This window comes from Passer domesticus, chromosome 12 (genome assembly GCF_036417665.1).
Source record: "Passer domesticus isolate bPasDom1 chromosome 12, bPasDom1.hap1, whole genome shotgun sequence".
In the NCBI taxonomy this organism is placed as follows: domain Eukaryota; kingdom Metazoa; phylum Chordata; class Aves; order Passeriformes; family Passeridae; genus Passer; species Passer domesticus.
In genome coordinates this window covers 6,125,069-6,145,578 of record NC_087485.1, presented here as the reverse complement: position 1 = coordinate 6,145,578, position 20,510 = coordinate 6,125,069, and the positions used below count along the sequence as shown (strand labels likewise).

The 20,510-nt window shown below is 48.8% G+C and overlaps 2 protein-coding genes across 4 annotated transcripts; one reads left to right on the top strand and one right to left on the bottom strand.

The window, feature by feature from the left end:
• Positions 1-336: 336 nt before the first annotated feature.
• LOC135279700 (uromodulin-like) lies at positions 337-5,129 on the bottom strand. The gene is made up of 9 exons (XM_064387146.1): positions 5,016-5,129; positions 4,146-4,212; positions 3,481-3,648; positions 2,697-2,902; positions 1,996-2,156; positions 1,550-1,795; positions 1,212-1,371; positions 761-905; positions 337-437 (listed from the first exon to the last, which is right to left on the bottom strand). The coding sequence occupies exons 1-9, from the start codon at positions 5,016-5,018 to the stop codon at positions 337-339; spliced, it is 1,257 nt and encodes a 418-aa protein (XP_064243216.1). The 5' UTR covers positions 5,019-5,129.
• Positions 5,130-6,898: 1,769 nt separating this feature from the next.
• Positions 6,899-19,881, top strand: DRC7 (dynein regulatory complex subunit 7). Of its 3 annotated transcripts, none has more exons than XM_064387186.1 (16): positions 6,899-6,971; positions 7,467-7,611; positions 8,014-8,188; positions 9,020-9,145; positions 10,258-10,452; positions 10,778-10,936; positions 11,254-11,472; positions 12,186-12,296; positions 13,091-13,166; positions 13,663-13,791; positions 14,619-14,747; positions 15,208-15,434; positions 16,149-16,364; positions 17,418-17,528; positions 18,589-18,690; positions 19,375-19,881. In XM_064387186.1, the coding sequence occupies exons 1-16, from the start codon at positions 6,914-6,916 to the stop codon at positions 19,486-19,488; spliced, it is 2,292 nt and encodes a 763-aa protein (XP_064243256.1). In that variant the 5' UTR covers positions 6,899-6,913; the 3' UTR covers positions 19,489-19,881. The 3 variants fall into 3 exon arrangements, with proteins under 3 accessions (XP_064243256.1, XP_064243255.1, XP_064243257.1); XM_064387185.1 differs by having other exon boundaries at positions 13,624-13,791; XM_064387187.1 differs by lacking the exon at positions 6,899-6,971 and adding an exon at positions 6,996-7,030 and having other exon boundaries at positions 13,624-13,791.
• The last annotated feature ends 629 nt before the right edge of the window (positions 19,882-20,510 follow it).

Genomic DNA, 20,510 nt, shown 5'->3' with positions numbered 1-20,510 from the left:
TCTTTGTGCTGTATTAGTGTGGCACAGAACTATGCAAAGACCAGCTTTAGTATCTAGCGTGGGGTACTTCCATCTCCCCAAACACCAGGGTGACTGTGGGGGAGAGGGAAGCAGGAGGAAGGACTCTCCCATCCCTGGGTACATCCTCTGTGTTTAGAGACTATGGGCCCACAGGGGAGAAGGTCCAAGAGATGCTACAGGGAACAGAAACACTGTGATGCACCTCATCCTTCAAGCACTGTTTGCATCCAGCCATTACCCCCTTCCCCAAAACACCCAAAAACACACAGCAAGAGCCTCCCTGCTCCTGTCATGTTTATTGGGAAACAGCTGTTCCTAAACCATTCTCCGCCCCACGCTGACGGCCGCAGCAGCCACGGTGAGCACGGCGAGCACACACAGCAGAATGAGGGCCCTGGAGAGCCACGGGCTGGCTCCTGCCAAAGAGGAGAGACACTGGTTGTGCATCTGGGTCTCCTGAGCCAGCTCTGAGCGTGGTGAGGCATCTCCTGACTGGGGGTAGATTCAGGGAGGCCATCCTGTGACAGGCAGGAGCCACATGAGCTGGGGGTACTTTGGGATCCTGAGGGCACTAACAGGACTCAATCACCTCAAATGGCCTCCAGCCACCCCTGCTGCCTACAGCTCACCAGGCATGCCTGCTCTGAGCCGTGCCAAAGGTGGGCTTGCGTCCAGCCCTGCTCCTGGATCACTGTTTGGATCTCCTGGACTGACCTCAGTGCCAGGAGGACATACATACCTACTGGGTCCTGCTGGTCACTGCTGGAATGGTGGATCTCTGCTCCTGAGGAAGGAGCAGCCAGCAGGAGGATGGGCCCGTAGGAGACAATCCTGTTGTAGTCATCTGCCAGTGCCCGCCTGCTCCTCCAGTGCCTGGGGCATTGCTGTCAACAAAGCCAAGGGAAGGGTCATGGGAGGGCAGGGAAGGGTGATGGGAGGGCAGGGGAGGGTGATGGGAGGGCAGGGAAGGGCACCCTGCACCTGGGCTGTCCTCTAGATCTCCCTTCCTTTCCCAGGGAAGAGGGAAAGAAGGTTGGGTTCAGGCCCCTGTACCTTTGATGCAGGGCACTGGGCTGAGCTCCTGATTCTGTTTATTCTGTGTTTATTCTGTGAGGCACCCAAAACCAAAGCAGAGCCAGTGAAGGGAGGTCCCACACCCACCCAGGGCACAGCCCAGCAGGAGAGCTCACCTTGGCACAGGGCTCTGGGCTGTCAGGAACACAGAGCTGCACACGGCAGTGCAGGAACACCTCAGGGTAACCAACAAACTGAAACATCTGGAAGCTGAACTTGGCAGTAGTGCCCTCCCCAACGGCATTCAGATAGGTCACCGTCTCGTCATGGGGACACCTGGGACATGGGGGCTGGATCAGTGGGTGGCAAACGAGGTGAGCATCCCAGCCTTGGATAACACATCCCACAGGGAATGGGTGCAGCCCACAGGCCCAACTGAATAGGCGTGTTTCTGTCTGGTCCTTGCCACACAGTGGTGCCAGGACACTGGCTGTGCTGGGGACACTCTGCTCACCCCTGCTCAATGAGCTTGTGCTGTGTGTCCTGCTGCGGGTCCGGGCTCGGCGTGGCCCAGCAGTCCAAAACACTCAGCAGGAAGTACTTGAGCTGGTGCTGCCCTTCCATCTTCAGCAGGACATAGAGTGTGTCCGTGACGGGGACGGCCACACTGGGCAGGTGATAAGGCTCCAGGTAGGAGGGGGACTTGTAGAGTCTCATGCTGACATTGAAGTGTCCTTCTCTGACCACAAGCTGTACCAGCCTGAGAGGAGAGGACAGGATGAGAGCTCACAAACACAACAAGGAGGTGGGAAGGACATTGCACAGGTGAAGCCACCAGTGCCTGGCATTGCTCTCAGAGCTCTCTAGGGCTCCTTAGGGCCTTTGCAAATTGTCTCAGTAAATCTACATCACTCCAAGCTCAAAGACACCATGTCAGCAGCCAGTGACATGAGAACTCACTTGTCAACAGCAGTGAGAGCGAAGGGCAGTCTCACAACCTGCTCGTAGGCGTAGATGCAGGAGAAGTGCACCTCCAGCTGAAAACTGCGGGAGATCATGGCCCTGTGGGCCTCCTGCTCCGACTCGATGACGTTGGAGTACGAGACATGGGAGCTGTTTTGCTGGAACAACACAGAAATCAAGATCTTGACTAAAGTCACACACAGAGCTGCAAGTTCAGAAGGCACAACTCAGCTGTAGCTGCTCCAGGCCGGGATATCTGCTGGGCTTTCAGTCTGTGTCTGGGGGCTGCTGGCACAGGAGTCAGCACAGTGGGCACAGGTGAGCACAGGGCTCTTCTGTGCCATGCAGAGCTTGAGCACAACTTCGTTTGTACCCTTGCTGCTCCATGAAGCAAGTCAGGGACCAAGAGGACAGGGCTGCAGAGCTCACAGGATGTCTCCATTGGGCACTGGTAACAGATCAGGGCTGTTACCAGTGCACAATGAGACTTCCAAGCTCTCCTAAATAAGACAAAACCTGCTGCCAGCAGGGGTTTGGCAGAGGCAGAAGAGCTTTCTGACATCCTCAGTGAAGAATTTCAAAGGGAATGAGAACTTTTCAGCATCCAGATATAAAAGCAAAAGCCTTTGGGGTTGCCCTTTGCTGTCCCACCTCATCACGTCTGCTTCTCTCCTGGCTTTGGAGCTATGGAGCCTCACCTGGATTACTGATCCACAGGCAGTGTGGTTTTCACCTGTGAGAGTGGCTCCAAAAAACAGCTCACCCTCTTCTTCCTTCTCTGAGACCTTGCATGCCTGGTTCTTCAAGTGGACAAGCTCCAGCGGGATTTTCAAGAGCTCAAACACCTCCTTCCTCACCATCATCTTCATGTGCTCTTCCTCACAGGCCAGCTTCAGTACCACATCTGGGGGAAAAAGCCATCTGCAATAGCAATAAGGGGGAGGCCTGAAGGAGCCCTAGGCCAGCTGGAGGGTGGCACAGTGCCACTGAGCTCAGCAGCCTCTCGTCCCAGCCTCGGTGCAGGCTGTAGGGCTCTTCAGAGACACTGGGCAGAAGACAGGCTGGTCCCCTTTGAGGGCTGTCCACACAACCCCCACAGTGTGTCTAGGGCACCAGAGGGATCCTCTCCTTCAGAGGAAGAAAGAGTTTTTGGCCAGTGTCTGGAAGGGGTTTCACTGTATCTGTGCCAGGGTGCATGTTCTTGTTCTGAATCTGTGAGGCAGCTGTGCCCTGCAGCGTGCCCTGCTACACCATGGCACAGCCATGGAATTAAGGCTTTTGGAGAAGAAAGTGCCTGTGGCTGGGTCTTGTACCAGCACACAGCCAGGATATGGTTGTAGGGGTGCAGAATACACCTGAAGCAGGAGCTGGGATGTGCTGCAGGGTGGAGAGCAATGGTAACACCACTGCCCTGTGCCCATCACCCTTCCCTCTGCTGCCCATGCACAGACTGGGGAGGGTCACCAGCATTCCCAGCCCTACCTTGGCAGAATTCCCCTGTGAAGCCTGGCTTGCAGCTGCAGACTGGTCTGTCCACAGCCACCTGGCACTGCCCCTGGTGCTGGCACGGGTTTGGCAGGCAGGCATCTGGGCTCCTCTTGGCACGGAGGGCAAGCCCTGGCCTCAGGCCATGGGTGCTGGCCAGCTCACCTGCAGCAAAGGAAAGGCAAGAAAGATGAAATGCAGCAAGAATATCTCTCTGATGAGAGATCTGAGAACTCACCCACAGCAGGAAGCTCTGCACAGCTCTCAAGGGCTGAGATCCTCACCTAGAGCCAGAGCAGATCCTTCTGAGGAAGAACCTGCTGCCTCAGCTTGCTGGGAGGCTGAGACCTCCTCAGCCTGGCTGTAATCTGAACCAGAGCTAAGGGGCCTGTCACTGTCACCAAGGAGCATGGTGGCACATTGCAGCACCATGGGTTACACACCCTTTGTGGCTGGGGTGGGCAGCCTGCAGTTTCTGCCTGTTTTGCTGGCTCCTGGACCCCAGTTCCTGCCTCTCTGAGCCCTATTCTATTGTTCCTCCTTAGCAGCCCTCAGCAGTGCCCTGAATGAGGAACTTGAACATAGATCAGGTGAAGGTTTGACCTTTCCTTTCCATACCACCCATCCATGGCCCAGCAGGAACAGAGCACAGGGAGACTCACTCTTGTTGCCTTCACAGCCAGACAGGCAGAGCACAGAGAGCAGCAGCAAACATCTCACAATCCTTTCCTGGAAAAAAAAGCAGGCTCTGGATAACTTGGATTTGTTATCATGCTCACTGGAGATGTTTGCAGTCATTCAGAAAGGCTGAATCCTCAAGGATTGGTGCAATAATTTATGAGCTGTATTTCCATGAAGCAAAGTAATTTCCCATCCCAAAGGTCCAGATCAATCTTCCCCTATCAGGTTAACACAAGGGTCAAATACTATCCTGAATTTAGCTATTCCAGAAAGAAGGTGGGAGAAACCAGCCCTGGGATACACAGGGATGTGCTGACAGTGATAAAGCCACATTTCAGTGGCAATTTGAGTAAAGCTGCACAGATGGGACATCAGTCTGGGCTCCCCAAAGAAGGAAGGAGTCACCCTCTTCCCACTACAGCTCTTTTGAAGACTTAGGATTTGCAAAAGGATCCTCACTGAGCAGTAAATCATAACTATAACAAGGAGACAATGGGATAATAAAACAAACCCAAAGCCTTGAACACTACTAGAATTAGTGTCAGAAAGACAATCCCTTCTGTTGGTACAGATAATGCATTTCTTAAGGGAAATTATTGGCACAGTGCTGCATCAGTCCTGGATGCCAGATACTCCTTATCAAAGATGTGGATGCAGGTTGGCCAGGACTGGTGGCTGGGCAATGCTCTAAGTGCTCTGAGAGCAGGGCAAAGCCGGTTCCAAAATCCCCCTCACACAGCTCACCCTCCACTGACCCTGAGCAGCTGCACAGGAGGAGTTAATGCCCCGTCTGCTCTTTGCTCACTGCAGCCATCCCGAGCGATCCCAGCCCCTCGTTCTCCCCTGCTCACCATTGCCAGGCCGCTCTCTGCTGCTCCATCCACCGCTCCTTCCCCTCGGGGTGTCCCGGCACAGCGGGGCTGCTCCGTGCCTCCCGCTGGGTGCCTTATATCGCCTGCCGACAGCTCACCCCTCTCCCCCACGCAAACACGCAGCCTTTGGGATTGCACAAGAGCCCGCTCAGCATCCCTCGGAGGCCGGGGAGGAACGGACCGAGAGTCCATCCTCCGCACGGATGGGCTCCGTGCCGTGCCCGTGAGCCCCCGGCTCGTGGATGCTGACCCAGCTCACAGCCCTGACGGGGTCCCAAACAGGAGCACCAGCAAATCCCTCTGGAATCTGGGGTCTGGGCAGCCAGCTGGTTTGGTGGTATCTGTTTTTGGTGCAGCAATAACAACAGATACCACAGCAGCACACGCCAAGGCCAGATAACTTTGGGTGCTGAGTACAGGCAGTTTTGGAACCATAACATATATTTGCCTTATCTTTTTTTAAAAATTATTATTATTATTATTATTTTCTAATTGACTTCTGGAATTTAAGAACTGCTGAGAAGTACTGGTGAGAGATGGAGGATCCTACCCCACTTTGTTTCATATCCAGATATGAAATGCACCTGCAAGGACTGAGTCCAATTCCTGGCCCCTGCACAGGACCCTCCCTGTGCCTCTCAGAGCATTGTCCAAATGTTCTTTGAACACTGACAAGCTTGGGACATTGTGACCATTTCCCTGGGGACCCTGTTACAGCGCCCAACCACCCTTTGGGGGAAGAACCTTTTCCTAATATCCAACCTAAACCCCTGCCCTCAATACAGGTTCATGCCATTTGGGCAACAGAAACCAGCTGCAAAACGCATTAATCACTCAAAATTATGCTTCTTGATATATTTTGACTGCAGTCTGTGCATCCTCAAAGCTTTAATTGATATGGTTCCCTTAACATAGTGCCTAATGAACATTTGCCCATCAATCCATATTTTTTCTTAACCACAACAACAAACCAGAAAAAAAAAGTGTTTAGCATCTAACCCTGCTTACAGTCTAATGAACTGCCAATTTAGAATAAAAAGGAAATAAAGGGGGGAAAAAGAGGAAAATTAAAATGTAAAAAGGAAAAGGAAAAATAGAAAGAAAAGGAAAAAGGAAAAGGAGAAGAAAAAGAAGAAGAAAAAGATAAGAAAAAGAAATGGCACACAGGGCCTGTCCCGGGATGCCCCAGGGCCCGTCCCCGGGAGCCCTAGTGCGAAAAACGCCAATCACTTGTTTTTGAAATTTTAAAAGTTTAATAGTAATAAAATGGTTATAAAAGTAGTAATATAATTAGAATAATAAAATTTGAACATTTGAGATTAGGACAATATGAGACAATAAAAACAAAGAGATACGGATGTCCAGGTACCTTTTTCTGGGCAACACAAGCCCGAAAAAGGACCCAGTTAAGAGAGGATTAACCCTTAAAAACAATCGCCTGTTGCATATTCATACATCTCATACATGATGCATAAATTCCATTCAAACACAGGATTCTGTCTGGTCTCTGTCAACTTCTTCCTCTTAATCCTCATGCTGTCTTGCTGTCTGAGCCAGGTGGGAAGAAGTTAGTTTTCTGCTGATAAGGCAGCAATAAATTCCCTTTCTCTGAAAGATTTAGGTGTCCTGTGGCTGCTATCTGGTGCGAGTCCTTTCTTAAACAAGTATCTTGCACAGCATAGTTTCTATTTTAACATTATGTCATAACCTAAAACTATATTTAATACACTACTTAAGCAAATCAATATAGCACAACTTTCTAGCATAATGCAGTATTTACTTCAATACTTGCGAAAAGCCAATCATAAAACACACATTTTTCACACTGGGGCCCGTCCCGGGATCCGCGGGGCCGCCCCCGAGCCGCGGGCGTTGCCATGGCGAGCGGCCCGGAGCCGCGCCGGGCCGAGCGGCCGCGCCGCCCTTGGAGCCGCGGTGAGGGGGCGGCCGGGCCGGGCGGGGCAGGGCCGGGGCGGTGCGGGGCCCCGGGCAAGGTCTGTGCCCGCTGTGTGCCCCGCTCGGGGTCAGCCTGACCGCGGGCACGGCGCACAAACACGGCCCGGCAGGCAGGGCAGTGCCCTTGGGGGCCGCCGGCTCCGCTCCCTCCAAGGCCCCTGCGCGGTGCCCACGGATTGATGGAGCTGCTGCCCCGCCAGCAGCACCCAGGCAGGAGGGAGGACACGGGGTCTGAATGTGGGGACGTGCTCTGCCCTACCGAGGCAGGCTCTGCACGCTTAGGGTCTGCTGGGACATGGAGGCACTTATTTACCAAACCCAGCCCAACTCAGTGCTCTCCCTTAACTCTCATGGTTCTGGCTGCCCCAGCCATGCTCATGTAGCAAAGCACTGCAGCCACGGTGAGAGTGTTTCTCTGTGCCTGTGTGGCTGGGTCCCACCCCTGAATTCACCCTGGTGTGTGCATTCCTGCAGTGCCAGGCAGAATGGAGGCCCTGGAGGAGAAGGAGGAAGGGGAGCACACACCAGAGGATGCGATCTCTTTGAATATCAGTGATTTCCTCGATGAACTGGAGAGAGATGTAGCTCTGGAGGAAGCCTCTGTCATAAGCAGTGAATTGTAAGTCTGTGCCCATGGCTGGGATGAGCAGAGATGTTCCCTTTGGGCCCCACAGGGTGACTGCACATGTGTGGGTGGCACATGTGATCCCCTTGCACGGTGATGGCAGTGAGCAAGTTTCTTGTGCCTGATGAGTTTGTCCAAGAGTGTGGGTGTGCAAGGAAGACAAGGTAACTTATTTGATTGAACATCCATTCACCACTGTATAAAGATCCCCCGAGACTCTGGGTTTTGCCATTGCTGCAGAGATGTTTGGTTATGTCAAAATCATATCCTTGGATATGGCCCCCATTTTTTACCTGTGAAACAGGGAAGCCCTGCCATGTTTTGATATCAGGTCATCCTGCCTGTATTGCTCCTGGCTTATTACTTGTCTCTCTCTGCCTCCCCCTGCCACGTAAGTGATTTTGACTGGAGCTCCATTGACACATCCCACTTGCCATCTTCGTACAAGACAAATTCCCAGCAGGAGAAGGAGCTGCTGCAGCTGGCTGACCATTTCTTCCAGCAGTACACTCACCTGTGCCCTGACCGCAAGCCGCTCTTCATCCACCCGCTCAACGAGTGTGGTGTGCAGGTATGGGGTGCGTGGGGCTGGGCCCCAGCACAGTGAGCACTTGGCTTCCACAGTGCCAAAATGAAAGAACAGCAGCCCCTCCTGGCTAAAGGGAATGTGAAACTGCTGGCTGGACCCACAGCCCGTGAGCAGGCACGCAGAACCCCAGGAACACCCTGGTTTGTCCAAATCCATGAGCCATGTAAATGTTGGTGTTGCCATGTGGGCTGCAGCATGATGCTTAGGAAATAGGAGAGACCACAGAAGCGTAAAGGGAAGGAAAAGAAATACATGAACTAGATAAGGCTCAGGCTCAGCCACAGATAAGGATCCAGAGTTAGGTCTTACTCTGAACTTCCCCAAAGTTACAGGGAAGGAGTAAGTGTGGAAGTTTGTGGTCTGGTTTTGTTTTCTCTGGGCCCAAGCTGCACAACTGTTATCTAGTTCTGGATCTGATGTTTCCCCCCCAGGCACCTGGAATTGCTACTTTGTACCAGCTTTCCCCAAAATTTGTTTTGTCATTAACATGCAAGGCAAAAAAATTGCTGGAGGATGTACAAGCCAGAAAAGGCAGTAGCTATTTGACTTGCTTGAAAATGAAGAGAAGAACAGGCTCACATCTGGAATGTGTCTGAGATGAGGCTGAAGTTTCAGCCACAGGCAAGCAGACACCCTCCGTGTCCCATGAAATTTCCATCTTGGAATCAGAGAAGGGATATTGATGCTGTTGATATGCTGTAGAAAGTTCCTTAATTTGATCTGCAACCTCCAGGGGTGGTCTGAGGATGGCTTTGGAGAGGACACTCTCCCAGGGGCCTGTTGGCTAACCAAACTCCTCTTGCTGCCCTGCAGAAGTTTGTGAGCACAACAGTGAGGCCAACCCTGCTGCCTTACCCAGACATGTACTACTGGTCAGGCTGTGCCAACTTTGTCTGTGACTACCTCATCATGGAGCCCCTCAAGTGCCCAATCACCCCGGTAAGAAAGGGGCTGCAGCCCCAGCAGAGACATAACAGAGTGACAGAAGGGCCTTTCAGCAGGACACAGTGGGGGAATCCCAGTGGCTGGGATCACAAAGGTTTTTGACACTTCCACCATCCCCTCACTATGTAGGCAGCCCCTGATTTTCCCAGACCGGTGCATTCTGTTGCACCCACAGTCCCAGTGCATGTGCTGTGTGGTACTTTTTAAGTAATTAAGCACCATTTCTTCAAGAGCAGACCCTGCCTTCAGCCAGCCCAGATGAGCAGCTGGAGCCCTGTGGGAGGCAATGGTTGACAAGCTTCCCCTCTGAAAACCTTGGAACAGAGGAGCACATAAACCCTAGGGGATGATACTTGACCTCAGTGACCTGTTCTTAGGCACTTTTTGACATTTATATTCCCATATCTGGGTATGTTTTGGGATGAAGAGAGATTTCTAGGTTATCAAAAAGGGATGATGCCAGAGCTGGGGCAAGTTCTTGATGAGAATCAGCTACACTCCTTGCTAGCAAGGACTGCAGAGTGACCTAAACAATCTATACCAGTCAGAGGCTGTCCCAAGAGCCCCAGGGTCTCAAGAGCATCTCTGGCATTTTGTGACTACACAGAAAGTATCTCCATTTAGCAGGTGAAAACTGCCTTGAGCACCTTAGGTGATGTCTAAGAACTGAGTGGGATTAGAACCTCTCTGTATGCAGTATGTGTGTACTGATACTTTTTATTGCTCACCAGTGAGCAATATGTTTCCTCCTGTGAACTACAATTTAGCTTATGGGTGTTTTCTTTGGAAGTACTGTAGACAGGACAGCAGGAGATAGAGGGAAATCCCATTCCAGGATTGTGATTAGCATTGGGTTTTCAGCAGTTTGATGAGTTTGTCATGTCCTTCCCTTTCTGTGGTTAAATTTGTCACCAGATTTGGGGTTAGAGTTTCCCCAGGTCGCTTTGGAGGGGAGTTTTAGAATGAGTGGCTTTTAAAGGAATGTTACATAACAGATTCCCACAGGGTGCAGAGTCCAGGGATGTGGGCAGTGCCTCTCTCCCCGCTCTCTGCCTGGTTTCTGCTCCCCAAGACAAGCACTGTGAACGTGATCTCTCTGTTTCAAGCCCAGCTCCCTCTATTCCCCAACCACCATCCTGAAGTACCAGCGAGGGAACTGCTTTGACTTCTCCGTGCTGCTGTGCTCCCTGCTGATCGGGGCTGGCTACGATGCCTACTGTGTGCACGGGTATGCCACCCTCGAGATCTGCTCCCTGGACCAGACCCACGAGCTGTGCCCGCGGCTCAGGAAGCCCCCAGAGGTGAGATCTGCACTGAGTGGGCAGCGAGGAGTCCAGCACACATTCTCAGCCTGTTCATGGCCAGTGAGCTCCAGAGCTGAGCTAGGGGGAACAGCTTCAGGTCCACACTGGGTTTTAGTCTGTACCAGAGACCTCACCAAAGGAATCTTTTGAGTGATTTTCTACAGCTCCTTTCAAGGTCTTCTTGGCTTCAGTGAATTTCTGCTCACCAAGTGCAATATTGCAAACTACCAAGTGTTGGGAACTGGGGGATACCTGTAAGCCATACGTTTACTTCCTTCTCTTGATCTCTGCTGGGTTTCACAGTAATACCCTGCTTTTGCAGGTACCAGAAGAGGAGGATCCCAACAAGTATAGAATTAAGTACCCTATAGAGCCACAGAGCCAGTTTGAGCTTCAGCAGGAGGCCAAGAAGGAGGAAGAAACTGAATCCATACAAGAGGAGGAAAGAGAAGAGGAGGAAAGAGAAGAGGAGGTGGTTGAGGTGAGTTAGCAAGGTCCACTTTCCTGTGAGTTCCAGGAAGAAGAGCTGAGACACAGGTAATGGCTGGCCAAAGAGAGGAGCTTACACCCTCCTCTGTGAATATGACATGACCTTGATCATGGCCATGAGTGCTTGGCCTCAGGAGCACAGTGTGTGATGGCACAGGGACATGTGCTGAGAATGTACCTCACTCTTAAAGAGCATTAAGAGCCTGGAGTTCTTTAGAAGTGGGGAGAGGAAAGGATAAGATTGCCCTTGGGTTGGAATAAGGTGTCAGTGAAATGGCAATAATTACTGCTCTATCCTCTGTGCTGCAGGAGGTGGAAAAGCCCAAGAGAGACCCTTTGCACGGCTTACGGGTGCACGCGTGGGTTCTGGTTCTCGCTGGGAAGAGGAAGGTTCCCGAGACCTTCTTCATCAACCCGTTCACAGGAAACCACCACAGCACCACAGATGAGTGCTTCCTTGGGATTGAGAGCATCTGGAACCACAGGAACTACTGGGTGAACATGCAGGACTGCCGCAAAGGCTGCAAGGTAGGGAGCACTTAGCATCCTGCCTGGGCCCCTGAGGGACAGCTGGGCTAACCTGAGTCCTGGGGAAGTCCAAGACCAGTGGTGGTCCAGTTTCCACTTAACCATTCCTTGTGTTGGTTTTGGTCATGTTGCTCTGATTACATAGACTATGGAACTATTCCAGAGCATCCCAGACTCTGAGTTAGCAAATACAGATCACATCTATTAAATCCCTGCAGTGCAAGAGTTTCAGCTTTTAAGGCTGGCTAGGCACTCCTTCTCTCAAACAACAGGCAGAGGATGTTTTGGGTCTGTCAGGCATAGCTCAAGGAAGGTAAAATCTTGATTCAGCTCTTACCACACCTCAGCTACCCCCCAGCAGATGCAGAGTCTGGGAGGTGAGGGTCTGAGTTAGATCAGCTTGCCCTTGGGGCCATACGTGCCCAGAGGAAGGAGGCAGAAGCATTTCCAGCCATTTCCTCTCCTCTGAGGAAGAAGCACCACGAGGAAGGGGTTCTGCAACCTCTAGGCACAGGGACAGTCTTTGGGGTCCCACCAGGCAGCCAAGGGTTTGAGGAGCTCACCTCCCTGAGGTCCAGATCTCTAGAGTTCCTAAAGTCTCTGATGCCCAGGCAGGTCCAGAGCACCACAGACACACTGATGCAGTGGTCAAATTTAGTGTCAGGCCTTTGACAATGCCCTGTAGTTAAAAGAGTTTTTCCTGTATGCCCTAGGATCTCAGCTTTGATTTGAGTGATTCTTTCTGCTGGGAAATTATGTTTTCAGAGAGCAATGAGGCCTCTCAGCTGCCCACAGAGTCACCCAACAACGACACAGATTACATGGTGAGTGACCCAAGTGATGCTCTTGAGCACTGGAGACCCTGTATGGAACCAGTGTGTCCATAGGCCTGTGAATATCTGCCTGCCTGCTGCCCTCTCCAGGTCACATCCCTTCTGCTCTGGCCAGGTTTAGATTCCCTCTCAATCTAGGAGAGCTCTGGTGCTTTCTGAAGCAGGACTCCAAGTGGTACTTCAGGTGTCATAAGTGGCTAGGGATCTCTGTAAGCCTCCAAGGCATTGGTCTTTGGGGTGAAATAATTTTAAAAAATAAAATCCAGAAGGAGATTTTTGTGGACATTCTTTCCATGCTGGTCACCTTCCCCTCCTGGCTGCAAGGTGAACCAACCAAATGCAGAAATAATGTGTGTCCTCTAAAATACAAAAAATGCCATGTACTAGAAGCACAAATTGTTGTGTTGGGAGAAGACAGCATGATAAAACAGACATTGCACCTGCACAGAGGACAGAGGAATGCAAATAATAATTCCCTCCTGCTAGCTACTCTTCTCAACCTGTGCCCATAACTGGGGAGCAAAGAGTCCTCCAGGGTATACATAAAATAATCTGGTCATTTTGGTGATTGCCACATTCACTCCCTGCCAGCATGAGCAGTAGCCAGGAGAAGATAATTTCATCAGGCTGGAGAAGGGATGTGCTGTTGTAGCTGTGCCATGGTGCTCACCAGAACACAGCCTCACATGAGCTGAGCTCTCATCACTGCAGTTCACCAGGACCAAAATGCCTCCTGGCACAGTAAGAGATGCTGTCCAACACACAAATCTCTGCTTCTGTTTCAGCAAGAAAAGGAGGAAATGGGCATGAGCTTTGAGATGCCACTATCATGGGTAGCCCGAATTAAGGTGTCTTGCAGAGGTAGGTATTTGTCCTTTGCCTTTTGCTTGTCCCCAGCTGACCTTTCAGTGGGTTTGGGACATTTGTCTGTCTCGGTGGGTTCTCCCTTGAGGGTGGTCAAACAGTGACAGTGAAGCACAATAGATGAAGCCACAACAGCTATTGGTTCCAGTGGCTGCCCTCAGTGCTGCACTGTCTCATCCCCCACAGACACACACCCCACACTGTGTTTTCCTGCCAGCTGGGAATTTTGCCTGGAATAGTCTTTCTCTTACTGCTATGCACAAGGAACTGCTCCTGCATTATCAAATACCTGTTTGGGGGGAGAAAAGAGTTATTATACCATTATAACATTAAAGGACAACAGGCAGGGTCTGAACAACTTTATTGCCAGAAGAACACAATAAATAAATGCATAATGTCCCTTAGACCATTTTTTTCCCTCTTAATTTTTTTTTCTTTTTTTGGCTGAGTACAGGGGAGTCAATTTGTCTGACATCTCTCTTGCCCACTGCAGAATATGAGAATCCCTTTTCCCAGGGGAAGAAGGTGATCCTGTATGATAAAGCAAAGCAGGAGAAATGGGCGGCGTATGCGAATGAAGACGGGCTGGTGGAACGCCTCACTGTCTACGCAGACTCAGACTGTAAGAGGGATGAATGAGCACACTCCACACACTGAGCAAACAGCCTGGGCCATGCTGATGGAAAGGGGGAGGTGATCTCCTTTCTGCCAGAGTCTCTCTTGTGCTTTCTCATTTTCCTTTCAGCTTTGTGGGGGAATTATTTACTTTATCCTCAAACTCCTCATCATGCTTAATCTGTTGAGCCCCTGAACTTTCTAGCATTGCTAGGGGTTTTCATAAGAGTTTGAATCTGTTTTATACACCAGTGAAACTGTTCAGTGTCACAAGTCAGCTGCATGGATTTTCAGTCTTCAGAGAAATGGAAGGCTGCTTGTATTTGATCCAATAGTGTCACTATCCTCATTTCCTCATTAGTGTCAAAAGTGGCCATAGAAAGGGACAGCTACAGCCTGAGGATACCCCTGTAGTTGAAAACATTATTTTTTAACAGCTGGTTCAAGAAATGAGATTCCTAACTGGACATACAGTGTCCTGTCCTCAGCCTTCTTGGATAGTGTGATGCTCCAGTTTCCTGACACCATCATTAAGTATTTGGGATGGAATTTCTCTTGCCTATCCATAGCCCTTTGCAATGCCATGTTCTACTCCTGAACTTATTACTCTAGTTCTGGTTGATAGAGAGGAATAGACCCTCTTAGGGTATAATTTATCTGCTCAAATGTAGATCAGGATTCACATACAAAACTCCCCTGTGCACAGGGCAGTTCCAGGGGCCGGACCATGTGCACTGAGGCACAGGGTGCTGGCACAGACACTGAGAGCCCAACAGAGTTTTGCCACCTTCAACAGGGTGACCTCAAGTTGCAAAATAACCTGTTTCCTGCCAGGTACTGAAGAACTGGAGGTGAAGGAATGGTTCAAACACCGAGAAGACCTGCTGTATATGAGAGAAATGAATAAACAAACACAGCTGATCACAGACCATTTTATGCCTGGACATCCCCTCCTTCTTAAAGGTATTCCAGCTCATCTGGGCAGCCACTGCAGCTGATGGGATTTCACATGACTCCCTTCTAGCAGTGGCAAATGCCAAAAATTGAAAGGCAGAAGAGATAGGATACTTGTGGGATAAATTGCCTGGATAAATAAAATGGTCTGCAGTGAAGAGTAGAGAATTGGGTTGGTGGCATGCAGTCCTGGGCAGTGCTCCCCCAGCTATGTAGTTTTCTGTGTGTTAGAAAAACACATAGTTATCATGTGTATCAGTGTGGTACATTTCTACTTTTATCAGCAGAATTGATAGAAGCTGAAACTTTCTCTTTAGGATTATGTTTGTTCTCTCAGTGTTTTGCCGCTGGGGATAAGTCTTGCATCAGATCTGTTGCTAAGCTGAAGAAAATGAGACCTCCCCTGGCCACGCTTGTGTTCAGTGTATTACAGCTGCTAACTCTGAAAATGTGTGCGATTTGTCCTTAGCTCACTCCTACACGTCCCTGGAACCTGAGACTGGGCACACAGTGGAGTTTTATCACACAGCACGAGTCGATGGCCTCTGGAAACGTTTTGAAACTGCTACTGAGATGACAGAGTACTTCGTGGGGCGGGAGGACTTCCTGCACATGCGGCACATCGAGTTTGGGGAAAGAGACCAGGAAGCGGAAATGGCTGGCGTCACAGCTGAGGCCAACGCCCGGCCTATAGTGGTATGGCCGAGGCAGGAACAGAAAATATGTGTCACTGTGATATTTAAACTATGCAAAACATACTGGCTGCTGCTTCAGTTCATTCTCAGTGGGTATGGCTGAGGTGAAACTCCAGATGAGAGATCCAAGCGTTGTTCAGCTGCCGTGTCTCACAGTTGCTTCCCTGACAGAGAGCTACAGTGTGAGCAGTTGTCAGGAAGTGTATTGAGCAGCTAGAATTAAACTAGGAAACTAGGGCTTGGAAATTGTCTGTCAGAGGAAAGGAAAAAAAAAAAGTGACTGTGATTTCAGAACAAAATTTTACAAGATTCAAAATTAGGAAAATGATTTTGTGTGCTGAGCCCAAACTAATATCATGTTATGTTCCTGATGAATTGTCCCATCACTCTGATAATGTTACAGGGGAAATGTGGGAAACTTCGCTTTTCTCCAAAGTACCTTGTTTCCTACAGGTCCCTCAGGCAGGGATGCATCCCAAGCTAACTTGGAGTTTGGAAAGCTCCACAAATAGGAAACTTCTGTATTGCTTTAAGCAGCTTTGTGGTTGGGTTTTTTTAAGACATAGGCAAGAACGTTAGGACCATTGGCCAAGAGACGCAAGTCCTGTCAGAAAGGCACAATTTTTACCTTGGGGTTTTACCCAACTCTGACATTTACCAGTTTTGTGTTGTCTAAGTTCCTTCTGTATCTTTTTTTTTTTCCACTCTCCATTAGCAAATCAAGGAGTACTTCCACAGAAATCCAGAAAAGCCTGCTGACGAAGATGTAGAGGAACGTATTTTTATGGTCATAGATGATGTCATGCAGCTGACATATCACCTTGAGCTCCATGACACCATTGCCTCAAAGGTGGTTTTCTGCAGAGTAATAGGGAGGGAGAAGAGAGAAGATGAAATCTTCCTGAGCAGAGAAAACACTGTCAAATACCAGGTATGAAGACGACAAGGCACAAAGGTGACATGTCAGTGAAGGAACTACAAGCATGATGTATTCCATGCTGCCCCTCTACTCCTCCTGCACAGCTCCAGGCTGACAACACCCACAGCCCAGGAGATGCACTGCCATGCTGGGAGTGACTGGGAGTGCAGGACACAATGTGACATGGCAGGCCTGCTCTGGCCATGCCTGAGGTCATCTTCTCAGATTTGGTCATCAGGCAAACTACACATCCCCTGGGATCCTGCAAAATGTAGGTTCAGCAGCTGTTGGACTCAGTTCTGGAGATTCATGGCAGGGAAGTTGAAATGATCTCTGTTTTTCCCTCTTCAAGAAGAGTGAGAACAGAGCAGCAAAGGCAGACACTCTTTGTTCTGGTTGTATTTCTGCTGTGGACTCCTTGGGTCCTACCATTCCTTAAATATCCCACTGTTTGCTCTGCAGATGTAGAGCAAGATGCTGAGGCTTAATACATTGCAGATAGCTAGCTAGCCTTAAATAAAAAATATTCCAAAAGAAGTTGAGTGCTGCCATTAAACCAAATGATCTCATCAGGGGTGAGGGGTCACCCACTAACAGCATCAGTGTGAGCCTGTAACTAGAGGCAGAAGCCTGCCAGGAAATTCTGCTGTGATGCTGCACAATTACACTTAAGAAAACCAAACAGAGATTACAAATAGGGATTTTTTAAATGTTATAGGGTTTTTTAAAATTTGTTTCCCACTGGGAGAATACTCAGAATACCATTGCTGGAATCCCATTTTTTTCATCTCTATTTTTACATTCCTATTCATCTCATTTCATTCCAACTGTAAAACAGCAGCATCAGCAAAGTGCAAGATGTGCCATCTGGCTCACATTACTGATGGATTCTAAATAAAATGAAGTCTGATAAACCCATGCTGACCATGGGTTTGATGTTTCAATGATGGAAATGAGTGCTGCTTTATTGGCTGTAGCAGGATTGTGCCAGTTTCTGCCAGCAGAGCACCTGATCCCGTGCACCCAGGCAGTGCTGCTGTTTCTCACTGACTTATCTGCTTCCAGCCCTGGTCCTCAGAGAAGCACAAGAACATGCGCCACCTCTACGACTTGCTGTGGGAGCTGAGAGCAGAACAGAAGGATCTGAAGCAACAAGTGCGGGACTCTGAAGCAGAGGTAAGGGGAGGTGTCCAGTGTCAGAGCTGATCGGGTGCTGAAACAGTTCCAGCTGACTGAAACTACTCAGCACAAACTGTGAGAAAAGACAAAGCTGGTGTCCATGCTGAATTATTATGCTTGCTACTCAGGCATTGTTCAGTGAAGATGTAGATGTAATGTATTCATGGAGAGTCACACATTTTCCTGCTCCTGCTCTTAGTCTTCCTTCCCTGTGAGGAAACATTTCAGAGAGCAAATGACAATATATAAATTGGGGCATCTGGAAGCCTACCTGCCATTTGCCCAGGAATGAGGCCAGAGAAAGGATATTGTATGTAATGCTATATCTAGGTGCTAGGCATTGCCAGGAAACCCTGTCCAAAATATTGAAGTGACTTGCTGCATGAGCAGCTGTAGGGAAATACTTCATAAAACACTGCTTGTACTGCTGATCACACTGACTGGTGTAACAGATCCGTTCTCTGTAATTACTTCATGATAAATGTAATCATTCTAGCAGATGGGGGCACAGCTATTGGATTTCTTGTAATGTTTTTTTGAGGAAGAGAAATCCCAGAAGGAGCTGCAGAGGGAATGCTCAACTGTATTAGCCCAGAATATTAGTAATAATAGAGAACAACTTTGCAAGAATCACATTTTTTCCTCAGAAATTTGAAGCTAGTTCACTGTGACCTCATGAACTACCTTGCCAAATTTCTCAGCCTTGATGTATCAACAGACAAAATATTCCCATTCCTTGTGCTGCATATGCTGTATAAGACAAAGAATAAGCCAAAGCTATCAGTGCCATTTCTAAAGTGGTGCCAAAACTGTGATTCCAGAAAAGCTTTATCAGTCAATATCAGTAGTTACATCCAAGAATTTCATACACACTGGCAATCTAAAATTAAGACTATGAGCTTGATCTAGCAGGATGTAGACATATTTGCACAGATCTATATTTAATCTTATTTTACAATTCTTGTATGCAGCATCTGCTCTGTTAGCAGGTCAGGCTTGTAAAGGTACAGTCATTTTGTGGGAAAGCTGAGGGGTCTTTCTTCTGATTTCTTGGAAGATGTTAAATATTTTGATGGTCCGTGAGGATGAAGAAGCCAATATTAAATTGTCAGTTTCAATGTACAGCGCTGCAAAGAGAGAAGAACAGCATGAAGCCATGGTAGGTAAACTTCATTAATGCCAGCATTCAATGCATGCACTCAAAGAATCCAGAGTCAGCTTTTTCTCTATCAGGAATTATCTCTGAAGACCTTTTAATATCATTAAAATATTGGGACAAATCACAGTGTGGTGTAAGTGAGCACAGCTGCAATTGCCTTCCCAGGGAAAAATAACATGGTTGAGCTATGGTCACCTCCTGACTTTCTGGAAAAACTTGCACCACTGAGAAAGATTACTGTGTTTTGTTTAGTTAATAAAGAAAACAATTAAGAATGATTAGTTGATAACAGGGATTATGGGGGGAGTATTTTAAAAGAGCCATAAATACTCTTGTATATATACAGATATATGTATTTTTATTTGTAATTAGCATGTGAGATCAAAGAATGAAATAGCCCCAGGGTCAAATGTAGTTCTTATCTCAGTCACAGATGATTTGATTCTTCAGGGCTTCTTGACTCCAGTGAGGCAAAACATTTGGATTTGCTGCCTCTTCCTGCTCCATGTTTTGATTCCCCTTGTTTTCTTCTTGAGACCTCATCTCAAACTTTTTGCCCCCTCTCAAAAATAAATCAGCTCCAGTTTGTGATTTACTTCATCTCAGCTCTGTGACTTGAGTTGTGCTTTTGCTCCTCACTTTTCTCCCTATTTCCCTGACTTCTGGTTGCTTGTTCCCTCGCAGGTGCTGGAAGAGGAGCAGAGGAGCTCCCAGAGTTCCCTGGAGAAGGAGAGTCAGCACCTGGGAGGGGAGGTTGAATCCCTGGCCCAGCACACTGCAACCAACTCCACCATGTGAAGTGGAGCCTCTGCAGGGCTGGGAATGGCTGCCTGAGCAGGCCAGGGTTACAAGTCAGCCCCCTGGCAACTCAGCACTGAAGCTACTCTGTGAACTGCTTTAATCCATGTCCCACTGCAGTTTCCCTCTGATTTCCCCCTTCTTGTTCTAAGGAAAAGCAGTTGGCACAATGGAAAAAAACATTCTCCTAAAGAGGTGCTGCTCAGGAATCCTCGCCCTGGGTACCTCAGGCATGACTGATTTCTTCATTCCTTTTCTGGAGCTGCCTGCAGTAAACCTTTCACTGTGATCAGATTTGCAGAGATTTCAATGAATTTGCGCCGTTCTGCAGCTTCTCCTTTTCCCTGTTTTTTCCTGACATCAATTACATCAATTTTCCTGACATCAGTTACATCAATTGTCTCCTCATGAAACTCCATCACGTTTGAGACTTGAGTCTCAGTGGGACCTTAGCTCTAAGGTCTGCTTCAGAACGGGAGACAAACCATGCACAGTCCTTCAGAGCTTTTCTTTTCCAAATCTGCTCCAAGCTGCTGGCAGCAGGAGTGGGGTTATTTGGGATACCGATTCTTTTCTAATTTTAATGAATTTATAAGTCAGTTTTTCATAAGTAAAGGTATTTAACTGGTGAGTTGACAAATGTAACATTACTTCGACCTGATCTAGAGCCCTGTAATGACAAAACATTGCCCCATATAACACTGTGGATATGAATGCATCAGTGTTAATTCAGTAGCAGAGAAGACACCAGAATAAATTAATTTAAAAATCCTTTTACAGGCATTAGGGACACAGCAGCTGCCAAACCATCAGCAAATGCACATTACAGAATCACAGAATATTACAGGGTTGGAATGGCCCTCAAAGTTCATGCAGCCCCAAGCCCCCTGGCCAGGGGATTTCCCTGTAGTCCTCCAAGGCCACCTGTCCTCGTTTCCACTTCCTGAAAGTTTCTTTTTCCTTTCTGAGAAAAAACTCTTCTTTTCTACGGTGGTATTTTTTGTTCTCCACTGCTCAGCAGC

What these genes read in the sequence shown, in the direction of transcription:
- LOC135279700 (XM_064387146.1), bottom strand. An exon ending in CACAGGGGAATTCTGCCAAG is followed by an intron (nt 2,903 to 3,480) that starts GTAGGGCTGGGA and finishes TTTTTCCCCCAG; the next exon opens with ATGTGGTACTGAAGCTGGCC. An exon ending in GCCCAGAGCCCTGTGCCAAG is followed by an intron (nt 906 to 1,211) that starts GTGAGCTCTCCT and finishes CTTTGTTGACAG; the next exon opens with CAATGCCCCAGGCACTGGAG.
- DRC7 (XM_064387185.1), top strand. Translation starts at nt 6,914, where the DNA reads ATGGCGAGCGGCCCGGAGCCGCGCCGGGCCGAGCGGCCGCGCCGCCCT. An exon ending in AAAACACTGTCAAATACCAG is followed by an intron (nt 16,365 to 17,417) that starts GTATGAAGACGA and finishes ATCTGCTTCCAG; the next exon opens with CCCTGGTCCTCAGAGAAGCA. An exon ending in AAGAACAGCATGAAGCCATG is followed by an intron (nt 18,691 to 19,374) that starts GTAGGTAAACTT and finishes GTTCCCTCGCAG; the next exon opens with GTGCTGGAAGAGGAGCAGAG.